At 50.4% G+C, this 18,977-nt stretch overlaps 12 protein-coding genes across 12 annotated transcripts; 5 read left to right on the top strand and 7 right to left on the bottom strand.

The window, feature by feature from the left end:
- Positions 1-56: 56 nt before the first annotated feature.
- Positions 57-2,046, bottom strand: BCR37DRAFT_381302 (uncharacterized protein). The gene has a single exon (XM_040869662.1). The coding sequence runs from the start codon at positions 1,607-1,609 to the stop codon at positions 149-151; it is 1,461 nt and encodes a 486-aa protein (XP_040724003.1). The 5' UTR covers positions 1,610-2,046; the 3' UTR covers positions 57-148.
- BCR37DRAFT_76412 (uncharacterized protein) lies at positions 1,708-2,228 on the bottom strand. Its single transcript, XM_040872473.1, has one exon. The coding sequence runs from the start codon at positions 2,115-2,117 to the stop codon at positions 1,806-1,808; it is 312 nt and encodes a 103-aa protein (XP_040724002.1). The 5' UTR covers positions 2,118-2,228; the 3' UTR covers positions 1,708-1,805.
- Positions 2,175-3,873, bottom strand: BCR37DRAFT_76437 (uncharacterized protein). The gene has a single exon (XM_040872474.1). The coding sequence runs from the start codon at positions 3,422-3,424 to the stop codon at positions 2,228-2,230; it is 1,197 nt and encodes a 398-aa protein (XP_040724001.1). The 5' UTR covers positions 3,425-3,873; the 3' UTR covers positions 2,175-2,227.
- Positions 3,532-4,871, bottom strand: BCR37DRAFT_393946 (nucleotide-diphospho-sugar transferase; the record flags this gene model as incomplete). Its single annotated transcript, XM_040871383.1, has 2 exons — positions 3,532-4,727; positions 4,778-4,871. The coding sequence occupies 2 exons, from the start codon at positions 4,869-4,871 to the stop codon at positions 3,532-3,534; spliced, it is 1,290 nt and encodes a 429-aa protein (XP_040724000.1).
- Positions 4,872-4,996: 125 nt separating this feature from the next.
- Positions 4,997-6,645, top strand: BCR37DRAFT_76375 (uncharacterized protein). The gene has a single exon (XM_040872470.1). The coding sequence runs from the start codon at positions 5,024-5,026 to the stop codon at positions 6,578-6,580; it is 1,557 nt and encodes a 518-aa protein (XP_040723999.1). The 5' UTR covers positions 4,997-5,023; the 3' UTR covers positions 6,581-6,645.
- An 11-nt stretch (positions 6,646-6,656) lies between these two features.
- On the top strand, positions 6,657-7,653 carry BCR37DRAFT_393944 (uncharacterized protein; the record flags this gene model as incomplete). The annotated part of the gene is made up of 2 exons (XM_040871382.1): positions 6,657-7,578; positions 7,625-7,653. 2 exons carry the CDS (start codon positions 6,657-6,659, stop codon positions 7,651-7,653), a joined length of 951 nt encoding a protein of 316 aa, XP_040723998.1.
- On the bottom strand, positions 7,319-9,118 carry BCR37DRAFT_76371 (thiamine diphosphate-binding protein). The gene has a single exon (XM_040872469.1). It carries the CDS (start codon positions 8,883-8,885, stop codon positions 7,686-7,688), a length of 1,200 nt encoding a protein of 399 aa, XP_040723997.1. The 5' UTR covers positions 8,886-9,118; the 3' UTR covers positions 7,319-7,685.
- BCR37DRAFT_76388 (putative Pi-transporter A-1) lies at positions 9,043-11,405 on the top strand. The gene has a single exon (XM_040872472.1). The coding sequence runs from the start codon at positions 9,353-9,355 to the stop codon at positions 11,372-11,374; it is 2,022 nt and encodes a 673-aa protein (XP_040723996.1). The 5' UTR covers positions 9,043-9,352; the 3' UTR covers positions 11,375-11,405.
- On the bottom strand, positions 11,406-13,112 carry BCR37DRAFT_76379 (FMN-dependent dehydrogenase-domain-containing protein). Its single transcript, XM_040872471.1, has one exon. The coding sequence runs from the start codon at positions 12,904-12,906 to the stop codon at positions 11,437-11,439; it is 1,470 nt and encodes a 489-aa protein (XP_040723995.1). The 5' UTR covers positions 12,907-13,112; the 3' UTR covers positions 11,406-11,436.
- A 3-nt stretch (positions 13,113-13,115) lies between these two features.
- BCR37DRAFT_381297 (CAAX prenyl protease 1) lies at positions 13,116-14,905 on the top strand. Its single transcript, XM_040869661.1, has one exon. It carries the CDS (start codon positions 13,141-13,143, stop codon positions 14,479-14,481), a length of 1,341 nt encoding a protein of 446 aa, XP_040723994.1. The 5' UTR covers positions 13,116-13,140; the 3' UTR covers positions 14,482-14,905.
- On the bottom strand, positions 14,571-15,324 carry BCR37DRAFT_75670 (uncharacterized protein). The gene has a single exon (XM_040872461.1). The coding sequence runs from the start codon at positions 15,026-15,028 to the stop codon at positions 14,660-14,662; it is 369 nt and encodes a 122-aa protein (XP_040723993.1). The 5' UTR covers positions 15,029-15,324; the 3' UTR covers positions 14,571-14,659.
- On the top strand, positions 15,325-18,610 carry BCR37DRAFT_75893 (uncharacterized protein). The gene is made up of 2 exons (XM_040872468.1): positions 15,325-16,559; positions 16,601-18,610. The coding sequence occupies exons 1-2, from the start codon at positions 15,620-15,622 to the stop codon at positions 18,421-18,423; spliced, it is 2,763 nt and encodes a 920-aa protein (XP_040723992.1). The 5' UTR covers positions 15,325-15,619; the 3' UTR covers positions 18,424-18,610.
- The last annotated feature ends 367 nt before the right edge of the window (positions 18,611-18,977 follow it).

Below are 18,977 nucleotides of genomic sequence, written 5' to 3'. Positions count from 1 at the left end.
GGGAGTTGCAGCAACTTGCATGTGACTGGAGACAGCGAGATGGCAAACAGTGCCAAACACCCTCGAAATAGGCTTGCATAAGCATGCTATCGTCCTGTTGTACATATTCTAAATCTTCTATCAAGGAAGCAGGCACGAAGACTTGCACTTAGCGTGTTCGTCTCATAAACTCCAGCGCCGGTCCTGTCCACATTTCACCGTACGGGTTGACGCGCTGTTTTGAGAGAAACTGGTTGTAGGTCGTATCAGCAACCCACGCCCAACTTCCAGGAACAGGTAGCTTGGACCACTGATTGTGAATGTGATGCGTGTATGCACCCCTGTAGAAGTTACTCAGTGTGCGGTTATATGACGGCTCTGCTGGGATCAATGCCGAGCTAGCACTGCCCAACATGGCATGCCGGTCAGCAGCGGCCATCTTGTTGTATTCCTGATCAAGCGTATTCCATTCATTGCGAATCCGGCCTGGTTGGAAGAACTCTGTAAAGGAAGTGAGACACGGCGCACAGCATCGTCCAACGCGTCCACGATCGAATTCCGACCAAAGTGGATCAAAGAGACCTGTCTCAAACATGACAAGCTCCTCGACACGACCGCTGCGAACGAGCATGCGTCCAATAGCGCGTGGGTGAAAGTTCATGCCCATCTTGACGGCACCTTGGATGATGTGTGCTGAGAGTGAAGAGTTTGCTTGGAGTCGTAGGTAGGCTGTGTTGTACTCTGATACGTCGTTGTGTACGCCCCAACGCTCAGCAAAAGCAAGGTCGGACGTTGCGAGCAATGGCCGGAAATCCTTGAGAAACATGGTATCCATATCAATGTACAGACCACCCTCTTGATGCAGCACAATGAAACGGAAGGAATCGCTCACTGCGACTGCGCCCGTAGGGATGTGGTGTCGCCGGAAGTGTAGCTGAGTCTCGCCAAAGAAGTCCTCTTCTTGATGCTCGGGGGCGATATGCACGAATGAAGGATACTTCCACTCTCGTACAATGAGGAGACCGCTGTCGACAATTGGCCGCAATGCATTGTAGATTGAGGATGCCTTTGCCGTCTCAACAATCTCTGGATCATAATCCGCATCTAGCCACAAATGAAGCTCGCTGCATTCTAGATTTTGTGTGTATAACCATGACTTGATCATAAATTCCACGCGCCACGTCAGCTTGCCACGCCAGTAAGTATGGTATTTGACCGTTTCTGTGCACGCTGAAGCACTTTTCGCTGGGATCACCAGATATTGGTCCTCTTGGAAGCGCAAAAAGTCGACGCAACCCCGCGTATTGCGCCAGCCTGTTGAGCCATTCCCCTTGCAGCCATCGAGTATGCGCGTCGCGTTGACATGTGTATCGTGCGGCAGCCGTCTTCCCTCGAAGCTCGCTAGATCCTTTGACTCTGCTTCAATGTGGACGAGCGATCGAAATGGTGTGCCTGAGGGAGCTGTTTCTTCGACAATAGCCACTTCCACGGGTGCCTGTCCATCTGGTATCATGGCACGCGCTGGTATTTGATTCTGCCGTACATAGAAGGACAAGTAAAACAGGCCATAGAGGGTGAGGAGGATTGTCACGACCTTGAATAGCTGCACGCCCAATTTTGGTCGCTCCATGGTTTTAGTCGGTTGCGCGTCGAGTGGTGTGGCCAAGTCGTCGCTTCGCCGTCTCTGGTGGTCCTTGCTGTTCTAGGATGGATGCTTCCAGACAATGGAGGTCTTGCACAGATGGCAGACCGGGGAAAAGAGAGTCAATCGCGACTAAAGAAGGTGTATCCAGAACGCGAATGGGCGGTGTATGCCCAATGAGCAGTCAAGCAGGCCCACGGACCAGACTTGGATGCTGTGTACCTGTCTGCTTATGTTGCCCAGTGATACGGAGCCTGTGCTGCCTCTGCACCCTGCAGGACGTGTGGTGTGTCTCCCTTGTTTCTGATGTGCGCTGGTGTTTCAGCAGGGGAATGCGAAGTTTGTGTGTCTCTTTTCTGTGGGCAAACAAAATCGAGTCCTTGGCAGTGGGAGGTGGTGAGCGTTCATCCCTTTTTCTCCCTGCATTTCTCGAAACAGCAGACGCCCGATGCCAGATCTCGCTTGCATGGAGCACAATTAACGCGAGCCATGGCATTCTGACGTAGTCTCACTCTCTGGGCTCATTTACTCAGTATTGCTGCGCACAGTGTGATCATGGGGCCAGATTGGGTGCATATCGTACAGATTACAGCTACTGAATCCTGGCTACTTCTCCCATGACCGCATAAAATAGTGCTTCGCCAAGATACGCTTGTTGCCCGGCTCAGTCTCTGGGGAATTGCCAAACTTGCGCTGACCAGACCCAAACGCAGCAATCTCAAACACACAAACATCCCCAAACATCTTCGCTTCCTTGAGACCATGTAGTTTCTGTGCTGAGAATCCCTTGACTGACTTTTGAACATGCCGAATCACCGTATCTGTGAAACGCACACGACCTGTCCATGCACGCACATCGCTTACATTTCCTGGTGTTGCTTCGTGTGGCCATTGCGGTGAATCGATTGTCATGTCTCTCAATAAGTCTCTGAGGATGGGATGTCCCTTTCTCGCCACCCAGATGTAATCTGAGAGTAACAACTGACGACCATCCACTTGATCAAAGTTCAAATCACCTTCAAGGTCCATGTCAATGCCCACTGCAAACCCAGGTGTGTGTTTCTCGTCCCCACACAGCTTGAGCCAGCTTTCAACAGGCTGGTAACACATCGTATCAAAGTCCGCATACACTCCACCATCCTTGAACAATGCAGCTGTACGCAGATAGTCAAGCTGCATGATTCTAGGTAGTGAATCGTACGTTGTCTTTAAAACAGGCAAGTCTCTCGATAATCGCGTCATGAGCTGCTCCGTCTCTGCATCACTCACAAAGTATCGCTTGAAGGAATCCTTCTCTTGATGCCTATCTCGCCAAGAAGCAAAAGGGATCGATAAGGGTCCAGGGTCATCATGCCAAGTCTGCCAGATGACTTTGTTGATGGGCTCTTGTGCAATATACGGTACCCATTCTTCTAGCTGCTGTGCCAGTGTTGAAGCAACCAAGACGGGTGTCGTCGTCGCCTCGGCATGTTTCACTATGGTTGCCTCATCTGCGGGACTCTTGAGGCCGAAACGCTCGTAGCCTGAAGGATACACGATTTTGGCTGGACCTGTACGGGTTTGGATCGTGCCTCGTGGAGAATCAAGAGCTATTTTTGACACGATTGCAGTAGCTTCCTCGAGGGTCTCATCGTAGCTGGCGTCACAAGAGCCAGAGTCCTCTGTACAAAGTTCATCTTCTTGAAAGGTAAAGTAAACAAAGGCATCACCCTGAAAGGCAGACTGACTCCGAAAAGCCAAGAGAATGAGTGCAATAAGCACAAAGACAGCCGCAAGAAACTTGGAGCGTTTCCGGGTGATCATAGCAACATAGATATAGCTTCAAGGGGATGGTCAATACAGATGTCAATAAAAGTGGTTGGAAGGGTTGTGCAAGAACGGCAGTCACAATCCACATCTATACAGTTTCTCTACATGATCACCTCAGACGTGTAGTTACGACCTTTGAGTTCCTTTTGCGGCAAGACAATACAGTTTTGCAGCCGGATTTCATCACCCACAACGACATTATTTGCCACCACTGTGATGGACTGCACTTTGACGCCATTTTTGAGGACGGTGGTGTTGTGTTGACCAGAAGCCGTCGGTGTACCCTCGACACGCGCCCAAGCACCGACACGCGAGTCTGTGCCGATAATGGAGTGCAAGATACAGGCGTGTGCCTTGACATCGACATTGTCCAAGACAATTGCATCCTTGATCCGCACACCTGCACCAATCTTAACATTCGCGCCAATCGATACACCCGGACCGAGTTTTGCACTTGTATCAACGGTTGCTGTTGGGTGAATGTAGACTGGCAATTGCAATTCGCACTGCTGAGAGGGTTTTTGGCCGCCGGGGTTGGCTTGCTCTGCTTTTGTCAAGTAGAGTGCATTGGCAGGCACAGCAGAGCCAGCCGTTTTGATTTGACGCCAAAAGTCCTTTGTCTCAAAGACAAACATCTTCTTAGTCTGCGAGAGGGGTGTCAAAATATCTTGCTCCAGTCGCAAGCGATCATCTGATTCATGCAATGGATCGAGATTTGCGCTCTTCTCCTCTTCCCGTACCTGCATCACATCCTTGATGGCAGAAAAGACGGACTCATCAAAGATGTAGACACCACAGCTAATCATGTTGGAGATTTGCGATTCTGGTTTTTCAACATAGTGCAGCACTTCGCTGGTGGCAGAGTCCTGCACGATACAACCAAAGTTGGTGGCTACATCTGCAGCGACACGCGTGCCAAGGATGGTAGCAACTGCCTGTTTCTCTTCATGCATGGCAAGCATCTCTTGCAGTGGGAATGAGCAACAGATATCAGCGTGCATGACGATGATGTTGTTGGGTTGCGACTTGAGGATGGCATCACGAAAGAGGTAGAGACCACCAGCAGTACCGAGAGACTGATATTCTCGCAGGTACTTGACATTGAAGCCGCCGAATGCAGCTTCGGCTTCGCGGATAAAATTGCGAAAGACGTGTTCCTCGTAGAAACCAATGAGCAGGACTTCCTTGACGCTCTTGACCTTGGAAAGCGCCTCGAGGTGATGCCAGATGATGGGTTTGCCTGCAATGGGGAAGAGCGGCTTCGGCGCATCGAGGGAAAGGGGTCTGAAGCGTGTTCCTAGGCTGTCAGGCGCGTCCATGGTTAAAATTCGGGGCAGTGAAGCATACCTCGACTAGGGCCGCCGACAAGGACGATGGCTGTTGAGGGTCCGTTCTTGCTGGCCTTGCGTGAGATGCTGAAGGATCTCGCGTGGCTCGACATGGCTGCTACAGTGGATAAGGCCGGTGTCTCGAGGGTGTCCTGTTGGTGGTCGCGTTTGGCTGCTGTTGGGTTGCGTCTGTGTGTTGGCTGCTGGTGAGTGATTCAGATTGTCACTTCTGCTTCTACTTGCACTCTCACCACATGTCTTGCTGATGGCCATATCCCTGCATCTGAGCTATACTGCTGCTCTTGCCACTACTTTCCTTGGTGCTGCTGCCTCAGCCCTTGTCTATGTACATATATCCAGCAAGAAGCTAGGGAAGCTGCCTCCAGGCGCCCAAGCTCCCGTACTACTCATTAGCTCGACATTTCATTCACGATTCAAGCCGGTACTGCACAGCTTTCGCTATCCAGTCTTGTATATAGGCGTTGAACTAGACTCTGAAGGATACGCTGATGAGTTATTCAGCTTTGGAACAAGCTGTTGGCGACTACTTTCCCTTCACGCCAGTGACTATTTGTCATCAAGGCACGAAGGCTCACTCAAGGCGAAGCTCTGGGCGCATCTCAAGGATCATGACATCTCAACAGATAATCTTCACAGAGCGTTTCTCATAACAACTCCACGGTTATTGGGATACGCCTTCAATCCAGTTTCCTTCCACTACATTTACGACCAAAAAGACGTCCTGCGCGTTGTCGTGCTCGAAGTCAACAATACCTTTGGCGAAAAGCACATTTATGTCTTGAAGCAAGGAGATGCTGCAGAACATGTGCGTCATGGCTACCATTCTGCGCAAACCTTCTCAAGACGCTTCCACGTCTCACCCTTCAACGATCGCTCTGGTGCATATCAGCTACAATGTCGAGATCCCTTTGAGGAAACACCCATCAGTGTCGGTATGCACTTGACGATGCTCGCTGAAGACGGATCAAAAAAATTGACGGCGCAAGTCAATTCTATTGCGGCACCTGTTTTGACTAGCCATCGTCTTGTCACCTACTGGACAATTTTGAAACATGGAACAGCAGTGTTCATGACTGTACCGCGCATCCTTGCTGAAGCATACAAACTTCATTACAGCAAGAAGCTGGCCGTGTTTCTTCGACCTGAGCCATTTGAAGAACTTTCTGCGATTGGCAGGCAAGTTGCCACGCCGATGGACATGGCTTACCAAGAAATGCTATTGAGCTTCCTGAAGAAACGCATACAAACGTGTCCAGACTTACCAACGGTAGAGTTCAAGATCTTGCCTGCACCACCAGCTCAAGCAACAGTCATGGTGCCGGGAGGTAAAGACCATTTGACCATTACCGTGCTCTCTTGGGCATTCTTCTCAGCGATGTACACACATACCTCACCAGCAGCCGCTTTATTGACAGAATCACTCGCCTTGTCGAGTCCCATGTTTCGCGTATCAGACACGACGCTCTTCCTGGACTTGTTTCCAGATGGTCGTCATAGCAGACTTCAGAGATTGCGGAGTAGATTGGTCGGGCCTGATGAAGAGACTATCGAGGCACTCAAGGGCAGTCAGCTGGATGATCGTCTAAGACTTGTTCATCAACGCTTGAACTCCCTGGATGAGCATGTCTTGCAGTCAGCAACAGGATGGCAAGCGATAAGGTACCAATGCAGCATCCTGTCTGCCCTCATTCTTGGTTACCTTGGCAATACGGCCTTTTCCAGACTTGCTACGTTTGCAGGGGAAGCTGGTGCCCCTTCTGATGCATGGCGGCGAGTCAGGCTGTATGTTGCTTCTCTGTAATTTATTAGGTGACTGTTCTGTGACCCAATGGCATCTGGTCAACGTTACGTGTATAAATCGACCGCGTAGAGCAACCATGTCATCCGGTACAGGTCGCGGCGAAGCCAGTGAGAATGAGACGCTCAGTCTTGACTATATCCCACCGTCGCCCATTCACACGCCTGTGCTCACGCGCGAAAATACAATAAACGGTGCACCAACAGGTGTGTATGTGCACGATCGCGAGGAACGGAAAGATCGGTACTTATCGCTCCTTCTCAATACCCTACGTACGACGCATCGTTGGTCTGCGTATACGTTCACTGGCTTCGGCTTGATACATTTCTTGAATACAGGCGTTGCGCCGTTGTTGTCGGAACCCGGGTGGGCCATACGGACATTGGTTGCTGGTAGTCCACTCACCAAGCTCTTTCCATCGCTTGCAGAGTCGCTACATACGGGACCTCTTTTCAATTCGCTCAAATTTGCAGATGACAACCTACTTGCTGCGCGCGCTCTCTATCATGCGCCATACGTTGAGGCAACGCTGGTCTTTGCGCCCATTGCCATCCATGTCGGTACAGGCATCCTACTACGCCTATTACGGATAGCGAGGGAACGCTACTGGTTCTCTGATAAACCACGAAAAGTGACATTATCATGGCAAGCGCGCGCAGGATACCTCCTGGCACCGCTCCTTGCCGCACACGTCTTTGTCAATCGTATTGTACCAAAGGCGTTGGATTTGGATATCACTGCATCGTTGGTCGGTCATATTCTTGCACAGCCAGAAGGTCCTGAACCACTGCTCCAAACACGGATAGGTGTTGCTGCTGCGCGTGTTGCGTATGCTGGGTTTGTCGCGTTGGGCGCATGGCACATGACGGCTGGATTGGCGCAGTTCTTGCAATTGCGACGACACTGGGCGGGTTTGCGGATTCAAATACGACCGGCGCGCGTATTGAGCTGGACGGTGATGGCGCTCTGGACACTAGGTCTTGCACGTATCGTCATGCATGGTAAGAGTACCGGTGCTCGAGGCAATGAGTATACTCTCATCTACAGAGTCGTTGCTGAATGTGTCAGGAGTCTAGGACGTGCTTGACGTACGACATATATAAAACATCTACCTGTAAAGGATACGCTTTGCCTCTGCAGCGATGATTTCTGCCGTACTGAAGGAGAGGGCTTCGAGTCCCTCTGCATAAGGTGTGGGTACATCTGCGCCTGTCACGCGAGCAACAGGTGCATCCAAGTAATCAAATGCCTTCTCCGTCACCAATGCTGAGATTTCAGCAGACAAGCCGAATGCCGGATAGCACGAATCAACAGCCACGACACGGTTTGTTTTGCGAACGGATTTCAGGATGGCTTCTTCATCAAGTGGTTTGACACTGCGGAGGTTGATGACTTCACACTCAATGCCTTCCTTGGCCAGTAATTCAGCTGCCTCGAGACATTGAGCGATTGGGCGAGACACAGACACAAGTGTCACATGTTTGCCTTCACGTTCAATCTTGGCCTTGCCAATTGGAATGAGGAAATCATCCTTTTGTGCTTCAGCGGAGAGTTTGAAAGTTTGTCCATACATGAGCTCATTCTCCAAAACGACGACTGGGTTTGGGTCACGAATAGCGGATTTGAGGAGACCCTTGGCGTCTTCTGCCGAGTAGGGCGAGACGACCTTGAGACCAGGAATCGAACCATACCACGATGTGAAGTCCTGCGAGTGCTGTGCGCCGACACCGGATGCGAATCCGTTGGGTCCACGAAAGACAATAGGGCACGGTTGAATACCACCAGACATGTAGTGTGTCTTGGCACCCGAGTTGATGACTTGATCAATGGCCTGCATGGCAAAATTGAAGGTCATAAATTCACAGATTGGATAGAGCCCAGCCAATGCTGCACCCACACACAAACCAGCAAATCCGGATTCTGTGATGGGCGAGTCAATCACGCGCTTCTCTCCAAATTTGTCGAGCAGGCCACGGGTCACTTTGTAAGCACCGTTGTACTGAGCCACTTCTTCTCCCATGATGAATACTTTTTCATTCCTGTGCATTTCTTCCTCCATGGCTTGATTGAGGGCATCTCTGACTGTGATTTCAATGGATCCATCACTGCTACTGCTTGATGCATGACGCGAAGAGAGGAGGTTGTATTGAGCAAAAGCAGCGAGTGCCGGTGCTGCGGGTGCTTTGGCCGGTGAAAGGACAGAATTGGCCCGGATGGGTTTCAGCACTGTCGCTGTAGGTGCAAGGACCCTGGGAGCTAGCCTTGCAGTTGTCCGTGCGAGACGAGAGACGCGAGTAGGGTGGACCATGGTTGGTCGTGTACGTTGTCAAGTCCTCATCCCACACTTTTTCCCTTTTCTGTTGGGCCGCACTTCAGATGGGAAATATCACTTGGCTTTCTATATACTAGTGTGTATGAGTGTGAGACTGGAGAGGCTATATCGATGATCTAGCAGCAGTGACAGCTAGGACTGTTTCTGATCAGAGGGCCGAGAATGCGCTTGATTTGTAGGCAATTACACAGCGTTGCTCGAATCTATGCAAAGAACAGTGGCCTCTCGCCCGGCCACATTGACATACTGCTTACTGCTGAGTGGTACGGTCCAAAGATCTTTCCAAGACACAAAACTACTCGAGACACAGCATGCGTCACCTAGATGATGCTGTGTGACTGATCGATCAATCGGGCCGCCCGAAACTTCAAGAAAAAAGATGCGACAACCCACCCAACCACTCTCATATACCCTGCACAAGTACTCAATAGGCTAGGTCACTCATGGCAGCTGCAGAACCAGTGTCGGATGCCAAGAAGCTGGATACCAACAGTCTCGTTGGCACGCCAGCAGAGCTCGACCATGTTCTCTACCCAACAGAGTCCTATGCCGGCAGAACATACTGGGCCGACCTACCCTTTCGTCAACGGGCAGCATGGATCCATCATCAGGAATCATCCGAGGCCAAGCGTGAGTTTCGTATTGTTTGGGAAATGTTCAAGCGGGATCCACTGGAACCCATGCGCCGATATTTTGGCGACTATGTCGTCCCTGGCATGGGTCTCTTCACAGAAGGCTATATCCTCTTCTCAATCGGCAACTTGGCGCCCTTGTTCGCTGCTGTATGGCCCCAGTGTTGGGGGAAATCACCGAGTGTCTGCAATCCAGAACTTGTCAATGCCGTCTCGTACCTCGAAATCGTCGGTATCATGATTGGTCAAGTGCTGGTAGGCGTGCTCATTGACAAGCTCGGGCGTCGCTATGGTCTTGTACAAGATGCAGTCATTCTCTTTTTGGGTACCGTCATGCTTGCTGCATCTTGGGGTAAAACGCTACAAGGCTGGGTCATCATGTACATGATCAGTCTCTTCTTTTATGGCATTGGCGTTGGTGGCGAATACCCCGTCACCTCGAGCCAACAGACGGAAAGAGTACTTGGCCGCAGAGCAAAACGCGAGGACCGCTTGCATCGTGGTCGCAAAGTACAGCTTGCCTTCCTCATGCAAGGCTGGGGACAACTTGCAAATCAAGCACTCTTGATTATCTGCCTTCTCATCTTTCACGGCGGGAGCTCACCACCCTACACCAAAACCTCAACGCAATATACATTCCGCGTACAGTTTGGTATCATCGGTGCCGTTTCGCTTTGGCTCTGCTACCACCGTTTCTACAAGGTCAAAGATGCCAACAAGATGCTCAATCAGAGTAAGAAGAAGCATGGCGTGTCTGGCTACGATATCGAGTCATTCAAACTCACGTTGCGTGTCTATGGTCACCGATTGATCGGTACCTCCATCGCTTGGTTTGCCAACGACATCTTCTTTTATGGCAACAAAATCTTCCAAAGCACCTTCATCTCTGCCATCACTGGCAAAAGTGGACCGGATGTCGTGTTTACCAATTGGCTCTGGAATGGTGTCAATATTCTCGTCTCCCTTGCAGGCTACTACCTCGCTGCCTTCCTCATTGATTGTAAATGGTACGGTCGCAAACGCATGCAAATGATTGGCTTTCTTGCCGGTTTCATCCTTTTTGTTGCTGCAGCTGCCAAGTTTGACTATCTCTCAACACAAGGTACAGTGGCTTTCCAATGCATTTACTTTTTATCGAGCTTCTTCCAACAACTCGGTGCCAATGCAACCACCTTCCTACTCGCTGCAGAAGTCTTCCCAACCTCTGTTCGCTCTTCAGCGCACGGCTTTGCAGCAGCGTCAGGAAAACTTGGCGCATTGGTCGCTGCCATTGCATACAACTATATCGACACAGAGACAAAATTATGGGTCGTTTGTTGGTTTGGTTTACTCGGTGCCATCATCACTTGGCTCTTCATTCCCGATGTCACGGGTCTTGACCTGGAAGAACAAGAACGCTATTTCACCTATATCCGTCAAGGTCAAGGCACTGCCTATCATGGCCTTGCAGTGCATCGCTGCCATTTATCAAATTGGGAGATTTATGTCCTCAAGAAACATTTACAGTATGATGGTGCATTGGATGCACAAGCAAAGATTGTTGAAATGCGGGATGAGTATCGTCAGTGGAAGCAAGAACGTGCACAGCGCGTGATGGAGGGTAGTCAAGAGACCCTTGAGATGATTACGGAGAAGGGTGAACCACAGAAGTTGCAGGATCATGAGGATGATGCTGAAAAGCTATTTGGTGGATTGGATCATCGTACGCGTGAGTACTTTGAGAATGAAGAACAAGTGGCAGACGACAGACCCTTGAATGCTCAGGAACGGCTAGAAGTTGCAGATGATCAAGCAAGGACGACGTCGTTGTTGAAAGCAATGAATAAACCATAAAACAGAAAAGTACAGCTATAGAATGTATATGTTAACGAAGCAATCTTGTGAAAGAAACCAGTCTAAAGCTTGCTCTTTGGGATAGTCAAGCGATCATACACTGCATCGGACAACGAGTCAAATGGCGTGTTGACACCATGCAGATGCGCACTGCGCACATCCAACATGGTCGGGTCCAAGTCTGAAATCTTGGTCGCGCCAATGAGTCGCATGTTCATGACCATCTCATCCTTGAGCAACTGCATGGCACGCTCGACACCTGGTTGTCCGTATGCCGACATGGCATACAGGAAAGGTCTGCCGAGCCCAACACCCTTTGCGCCGAGACAAATGGCCTTGAGCATATCCGTTGCACGACGAATACCACCATCAACATACACTTCAATTTTATCCTGCCAGCCACGAGCGCGCAATGCATCCATAACTTCAATCAAGACTTCAATCGCAGGACGTGCATATTCGAGTTGACGACCACCGTGATTGGAGAGGACCACACCCTGGCAGCCATACTCAACGGCCTTGATGACATCTTCAGCACGCTGCACACCCTTCAGCACAATCGGCATCTTGGTCACAGATTGGAACCAAGCAAGATCCTTCCACGACAAACTCGGGTCAATGAAGGAACTGATGGCGCGAGCAGCACCTTGTGAACGGTCGACACTGCTATCGCCAGTCTGATGATGCGCGTTATCAGCAAACTTGACACGCATATCCTTCTCACGACGTCCAAGTTGTGGTGCATCCACTGTCAGGAAGAGTCCTTTACACCCACGGTCCTCTGCATGCCGAATAATCTTTTCCGTAATCTTGCGGTCCTTATTGACGTAGAGCTGTAGCCATTGTGTTTGGCCTGGTTGTGCTGCATCTGCAATTTCATCGAAACTGCAAGACGCAAGAGTTGGAATCATCTGAATGACATCGTGCGTCTTTGCAGCACGCGTCAAGACCGTCTCGCCATCTGGATGACCCAATTTGCCAAGTGCCGTTGCAGTGACATAGAAGGGAATCGAGACCTTGGTACCGAGCATGGTGGTGGAGATATCCACCTCTTCCACATCAATCAGGATTCTCGGCCTGAACCACAATTTTTGGTAAGAAGAGTGGTTCTCGCGCATGGTGATTTCATCATCTGCGCCAGATGAGTAGTACGCCCATGCTGGTTTCTTCATGACTTGCTTAGCAACCGCTTCAAAGTCCATGAGATTGAAACATTCGCCGAGACCAGGCTTGTTGGCTTCACGTTGCCTGCGTGCCTGTTCATCTGCATCCACCACTTCTTCTTCGCGTGTGACACCCGTCATGTCGACATCGCCCTTATGCTTATCCTTCGTCAGGTTCTCGTCAATGATGCCCTTTGGATGAATGGGCTCGTAAGCAGCTGTTGCATCCCGTCCAGCGTACTTGACAATGATGTTTGGGCCGCCTGGATGTTCAGGTAGGAACTCTGTCACATCGTAGGCTTTCCCATTGACAATGACCCAGCAGTCGTCGCGGGTATTGTGCTTTGCTACTTCCTGTGCACTGAGCATTGTGGTAGAACTATGAAGGTAGAGACAATTGAGTAAAAGTAAGAACGGGAAGGGGGATCCACGTACTCTTAAGTAAGTTGGTGACCCCGGAATCTAGATTGAATTGGAGCATAGCCGCCACTCCCACCGGTTCATGCCGCCCATTCACCCGTGAGATTTCTGTCGCATCCTTAAATCCTGGAGCGCGTGACGTTGCAGGATCAGAGAGACCTACAAGGACAGCAGAAGCCAACCATGCTCGCAGCAGGCCTCCATCTCCTGGAACGTCTAGAGACATACCTAGACAACCCCAGTATCCCATGGAAGACTCTGGTCATTGGCTTCACCATCGGCCAATTCGGTCTTGAGCAGTTCCTTGCAGCGCGTCAGTATAAAAAATTGCAGCAGAAACAGCTTCCAAAGTTGCTAGATGGGATTGTGGATAAAGAGACCTTCACCAAGTCGCAGAGCTATGGACGTGCCAAAGCACAGTTTGGCTTCTTTAGCAGCTTGTATGGATTGGCTACGAATTTGGTCATTCTGAAGTATGATCTCTTGCCTCAAGTCTGGGATTTAAGTGGTCGTTTGGCTGCTCGTATTGCGCCTGCGGTCGTCGCTGGTCCCATCTTCCACGCCATCTGCTTCGTCATGACTTTTGTGCAAATCAGCACTTTGCTCAATCTACCCCTGAGCCTCTACTCGACGTTTGTCCTGGAGGAGAAGTTTGGCTTTAATAAGCAGACACTGCGTCTCTTCATCACAGATCTCATCAAGGGTCAAGTCCTGACAGTGGCAATTGGGTCGCCTGTCTTATGGGCCTTCCTCAAGATTGTCAACCACTTTGGCCGATCCTTCTTCTTCTACCTCTGGGTGTTCTTCTTGGCCTTCCAAGCACTCATGATTACAGTCTACCCAATCTTCATCCAACCGCTGTTCAATAAGCTCGAACCGCTACCAGAGGGTAAATTGCGTACAGAGATTGAGAAGCTTGCTGGATCCCTCCACTTCCCACTCAAGCACCTCTATGTCATTGACGGTTCTAAACGCAGTGCCCACTCCAACGCCTACTTCTTCGGTCTTCCCTGGTCCAAGCACATTGTGTTATTCGACACGTTGATTGAACAATCCTCACAAGAAGAGATTGTTGCCGTGTTGGCGCATGAATTAGGACACTGGCAACTCTCCCACACCTCACGCATCCTCGCCATCTCACAAATCCACATCTTTTGTCTCTTTGCACTGTTTAGCTGTTTCATCACAAATGGCAGTGTGTATCGCAGTTTCGGCTTTACAAAAGGCGTCATGCCGATTGTTGTTGGGTTCATCTTGTATGGTGATATCTTGACACCGTTGGATTCTGTTTTGACGTTGGGTATGAATATGCTCTCTCGCAAGCATGAGTATGAGGCAGATGCGTTTGCCAAGGAACTCGGGTATGACCATGAATTGGGTGAGGCGCTCGTCAAGTTGCAGGTGAAGAACTTGAGTACGATGGATCCGGATGCTTGGTTCAGCGCCTATCATCATTCTCATCCAACACTGACGGAGCGGCTGCGTGCTATTTCGTGGCAAAAGGGTAGTAAGAAGGGTCAGTAGAAGCAAGACATCTCAACACGCAATAGAATAGTCATCATGAATCCTACAAGATGGTAAGAAGAAAGAGGACAAGAATAAAAAGTAACCAAGTAAGGCGAGCACATCACCGCCAAGCAGCATCAAAAAGTATAGGAAAAAAAAGAAACGAAAAACCATGAAGAGATTATCATTAAGTGGGTCAAGCCTTTGCGGCGGCTGTGACTGGCTTTTGCGCAATAACAGGCGCTCTCACTTTCTTTGTGAATTCCGCATCTTGCATACTATAGCGCCGTCCAATAGCGCGTTCGAGTTTTGCAACAACGCTGAGGGTTGCGAATTCTTGTTGTTTTGAGTCTGTCACCAGAGCGCGTTGTTGGTTGAGTTTCGGGGATTGGAAACGGTCATAGTCGTTTGCATATTGGATTGCGTTGCGCTCGAGTGAGGTGATGCTGGCGATGGATGCGTGCTGTGGCATGTTAGCGTTGTTGGTTGTGATGTAAAGTTGCTGGAAATAACTCACGTCCTTCTCGGAGTGAACGGGTGTTTGCTGGAGTGTTGAGACGCTCATGATGTCGTTGTGGGCTGTATGTGGTTGTTGTTGAGGGTCAAGAGAGAGGGAGAAGGCCTCTGGGTATTTGTATGTGATGGACTCTGCTTGTGTCTTCTTTGTTGGTGCGCTTGTGGTTGTAGGCCTGCTGGTCTCTTTGTCTCGCTGCGTCTCTTTGCAGGGTGGATCGCGTCTCTCTTCAGTGACTAGGCAGGGCTTACGGATGAGATGCAGAGTGATCCGGACCAGTTGACACTTATACCGCGCCTAAGTAGCGATGGACTGGCCTGATATACGCTCGTCCCCCCTCTCACTCTCTCCCTGCCTCGTATTTCTCTCCTCAATCCGGCAGCGGGACAAACCTGAAATAGCGGACACGGCCAGTGCGTATGTTTGCTGCATGGCTGCACAGCATCTAGCTGGATGCATCGAGGCCATCATAGTCAGCGCATCAGCCCAGATCTGACTGCGCATCCGACTCAATGCAGAGTGTGCTGCATATTTGTGACTGTGCTCTCACCTGTCATGACGTCGCAAGATCTGATCGCAAAGTACAGAACAATGTTCACTGCAGCGTAGATAGAGTAGGCCTGATAGAGTAGGCCTGATGCTATGGCGCCAAGAACTAAACGCCAGGCACGGAACAAGCAAGCAGACGCTTCTCCCTCACCGCCAGATTCAGATATCGAAGCCGTCAGGGAACGGACACGACGTGCAGCGGGTCACGCACCCCGCAAACCAGCCGCTCGACAGCCTGCTATTGCTACAGCGGGTCATGCTGCTGCTACAACTGCTAGAGAGGAGAATGAAGATGAGTCTTCCGGGTTGAGTAGTGCACATGAAGAAGAACCTATGGAAGAGGTCAAGCCGATCTTGACGCGTGCCAAGGTACCTATCCGTCGTGCAGCTGGCAAAGCTGTGGCAACATCATCAACACCTGTCCAACGCAAGAAACGCGTGTCAACAGCAAAAGTGCAGGAGAATGTACCTAAGAAGCGGAAAAAGTTGGAAAGGGCACCCTCACCTGAGGCAGTGGGTCCTGTTCTTGATCAGATGGCAGCTGGATATGACAGTGCATCTGATTCGTCTCAATCAGAGTCAATCGCGAGACAGGTGAAGGATGAAGTGGATTCTGACGAGGATGCCTTTGAAGATGTCGATCTCAGGGCACCGAAACGCGCTAGTGCCAAGTACGACAAAGACGCCGATGCGTCTGATGAAGAGGACCTCGACTTGACCTTGGCGAAAGCTGAAAAAGTCGACTTGTCAAATGGGAAACCCAAGAAGCGGTCTGGTATGGAGCAGCAGATTCGAGCACGCACACATTATCTCTCGTTGTTGTGTCAAGTGGCGCATGGTGCATGGACGAATGCATGGTGTAATGCACCAGAGCTACATACAGAGCTGCGCGCCATGACAAGAAGCAAGAATGCAAGGCTTGACAAGTTGCTTGCCAAAACGGCACGCGAGAGTGTCGTCGGCAATGTGGCATCAGAGACGTTACATGCCACTTTGGCGAGTGCTGCGAAATGGTTTCATTCCCGATTCAAACGTATGACTATCGTTATATCTTGTGTCACTGCTAACACTCAGGTACACGCCCTGGGCTACGCAAAAAGGGGTATCGACCTGCTACCTATTTCGACCCAGATGGCGAATACGAGACGTACAAGCGTGCTGTTTTTCAAACTGCAGACAAACCAGACTGGACCACCACTGGCCTAGCACCAGAATGGGAAGCATGTGAAACATTTCCCGATAAAGCAGCATTCATCCAGCAAGCATCGACATTACAAGGTTCTCGAGATTACGGCGCGCATCTCTTCACTGCGCTGCTACGTGCATATCATTTTCGATGCCGACACGTCTTTAGTACTCAACCGCTTGGCTTCAAATTCAATGAGCGTGAAGAATGGGTACCAGAAGTCATTCAACCCAACCAAAAAGTCACGCCTGCAAAACGACCACCTCCTCAGTCACACTCGACGCCGCCGCCGAAACGTAGGCAGGTTCCTGGGAGTGGACGGAGTAGCGATGCGATTCGGTTGGATACGAGTTCCTTGAGCAGTGCACCAGTCTCAGACCGCGAGGAAGATGATCCTGACGAGTGTGAAGACGTGTCCACAGGCAACACCATCGATGCTGCCTATGCCACTCCTATCTTTTGGACAGAAGTATTTGATGCGACAGCCGGTACCTGGTTTGCCGTAGACGCTATGGTCAATGTCCGATGCTACGTCGCAGATAAAGATCTCAAACTCCTCCAACCCAGGGGAAAATTCGCTGCATCGCAAAAACTAGGTATGGGCTTGGTTGTTGCGTATGGTGCAGCACACAATGCAAAAGATGTCACGTTACGGTATACGGCGAGTCAAGCACGTCTCAACGACCATGTCATGCGAGCGAATGGTGGGACATTCACTCGATTTGATGCCAATCGTGTACTTGTACCATTTCTACGGAGCCATTTGGCTGATCCTGCAGAAAGGGCTGAGGATGCCTTATTGGCATTCACGGAGAAGGCACGACCGAAACCGGATGAGATGCCGACGACGCTGTCTGGGTTTCAGCGACATCCGCGATATATGCTTGAGAAACACTTGAGGGAGAAGGAAGCCTTCAAGCCTGGTGCTCAACCCGTTGGTACATTCATGGTGGGGAAAGGTGCTAAGCAAGTTGAAGAACGCATCTTTTTGAGGAGTGATACGGTGCCTGGCAAGACGGTTGAGAATTATCACAAGGAAGGACGTGTCGTCAAGGTGGGTGAGCAGCCTCTCAAAATGATTCGACAGCGTGCCATGACAACAGCACGCATCAGGGAATTACAAGAGTATGAGCGAGAACATGGTGAACCCATGATGCAACCCATCTACGCAGTGTCACAAACAGAGTATATCGTGCCGCCACCGATTGTGGATGGTGTGATTCCCAAAAATGCATATGGTAATGCAGATGTGTTTGTACCGAGTATGGTACCACAAGGTGCAGTCCATCTACCACACAAGGGCCTCTCTCGCGTTGCCAAGAAGTTTAGCTTTGATTGGGCCGAAGCATGCACGGGATTTTCATTCAGCAGGAGGGGAGCTGCTCCCGTAATAGAGGGTGTGTTGGTCGCCGAGGAGCATGCGGAGGAGTTGATGCGAGCATTTGAGGCGGATGAAGCTGAACGCATCAAGAAGCAAGATCTGATCAGAGAAAAGGCTGCATTGGGGAGATGGAAGAAGATGCTGGCTGGGCTGAGGATCAAGGCGAGGATACAGGCGGAGTATGGGATGGATGCTGCTGCTGCTGTCGTGGCTAGGTCTGCGTCTGCTGGGAGCATGAGTGCAGCCGGGAAGAAGAGCAAGGGCAAGGAGAACAAGGTCAAGACTGAAGCGCATGATGCGGATAAGCCTGATAGTCGTGGTGGATATTGAGGGCTTCGTTTCTTGAAGGTTATCTCAACGCGTAGATGTCGACAGCTAATGCTCTTCTTTGTAAGCAACCCATCTGAATGCAGCTACTGTGGTAATGAGCTGTCCTATATTGAGACCATGAGCGGGATGATAAGCCCAGTCCTTCAGCTTCTAGCCTGATACTGACGGCTGGCAGCGCATCTTCATCGAAGCCTTCTATCTGGCGTAAGGTTTCGGCATGCTCACTTGCAGTTATTTAGTACTTCTGGCAGACAAGAGGCCCGAGAGAGACGGAAGAGTCCTCTGACGCTCGATCTGTTTCTTTTGCCAATCACCTTTGACTTCAATGCATCGCGCTCGGCTTGGCGAATTGAAACCCAAACTTCAGGTCCGGTGCCGTTGAGTCATCCTGTCATGGACTTGATGCTCATTATTGAAGATTTAAATAACAGCTTGGCAAAAGACACGCTCGTGCAAGCTCACCTCGCAACCCAGCAGGAGCAGACGAGCCGGGATGAAGATAATCCGCGTGTAGAACTTCACATGTCCACAAATGCCAACGAAGGTGGTGCCTT

Source organism: Protomyces lactucae-debilis (genome assembly GCF_002105105.1).
Source record: "Protomyces lactucae-debilis strain 12-1054 chromosome Unknown BCR37scaffold_14, whole genome shotgun sequence".
Taxonomy (NCBI): Eukaryota; Fungi; Ascomycota; class Taphrinomycetes; order Taphrinales; family Protomycetaceae; genus Protomyces; species Protomyces lactucae-debilis.
The sequence above is the reverse complement of the archived record's forward strand: the minus strand, read 5'-3'. Positions and strand labels throughout refer to the sequence as shown.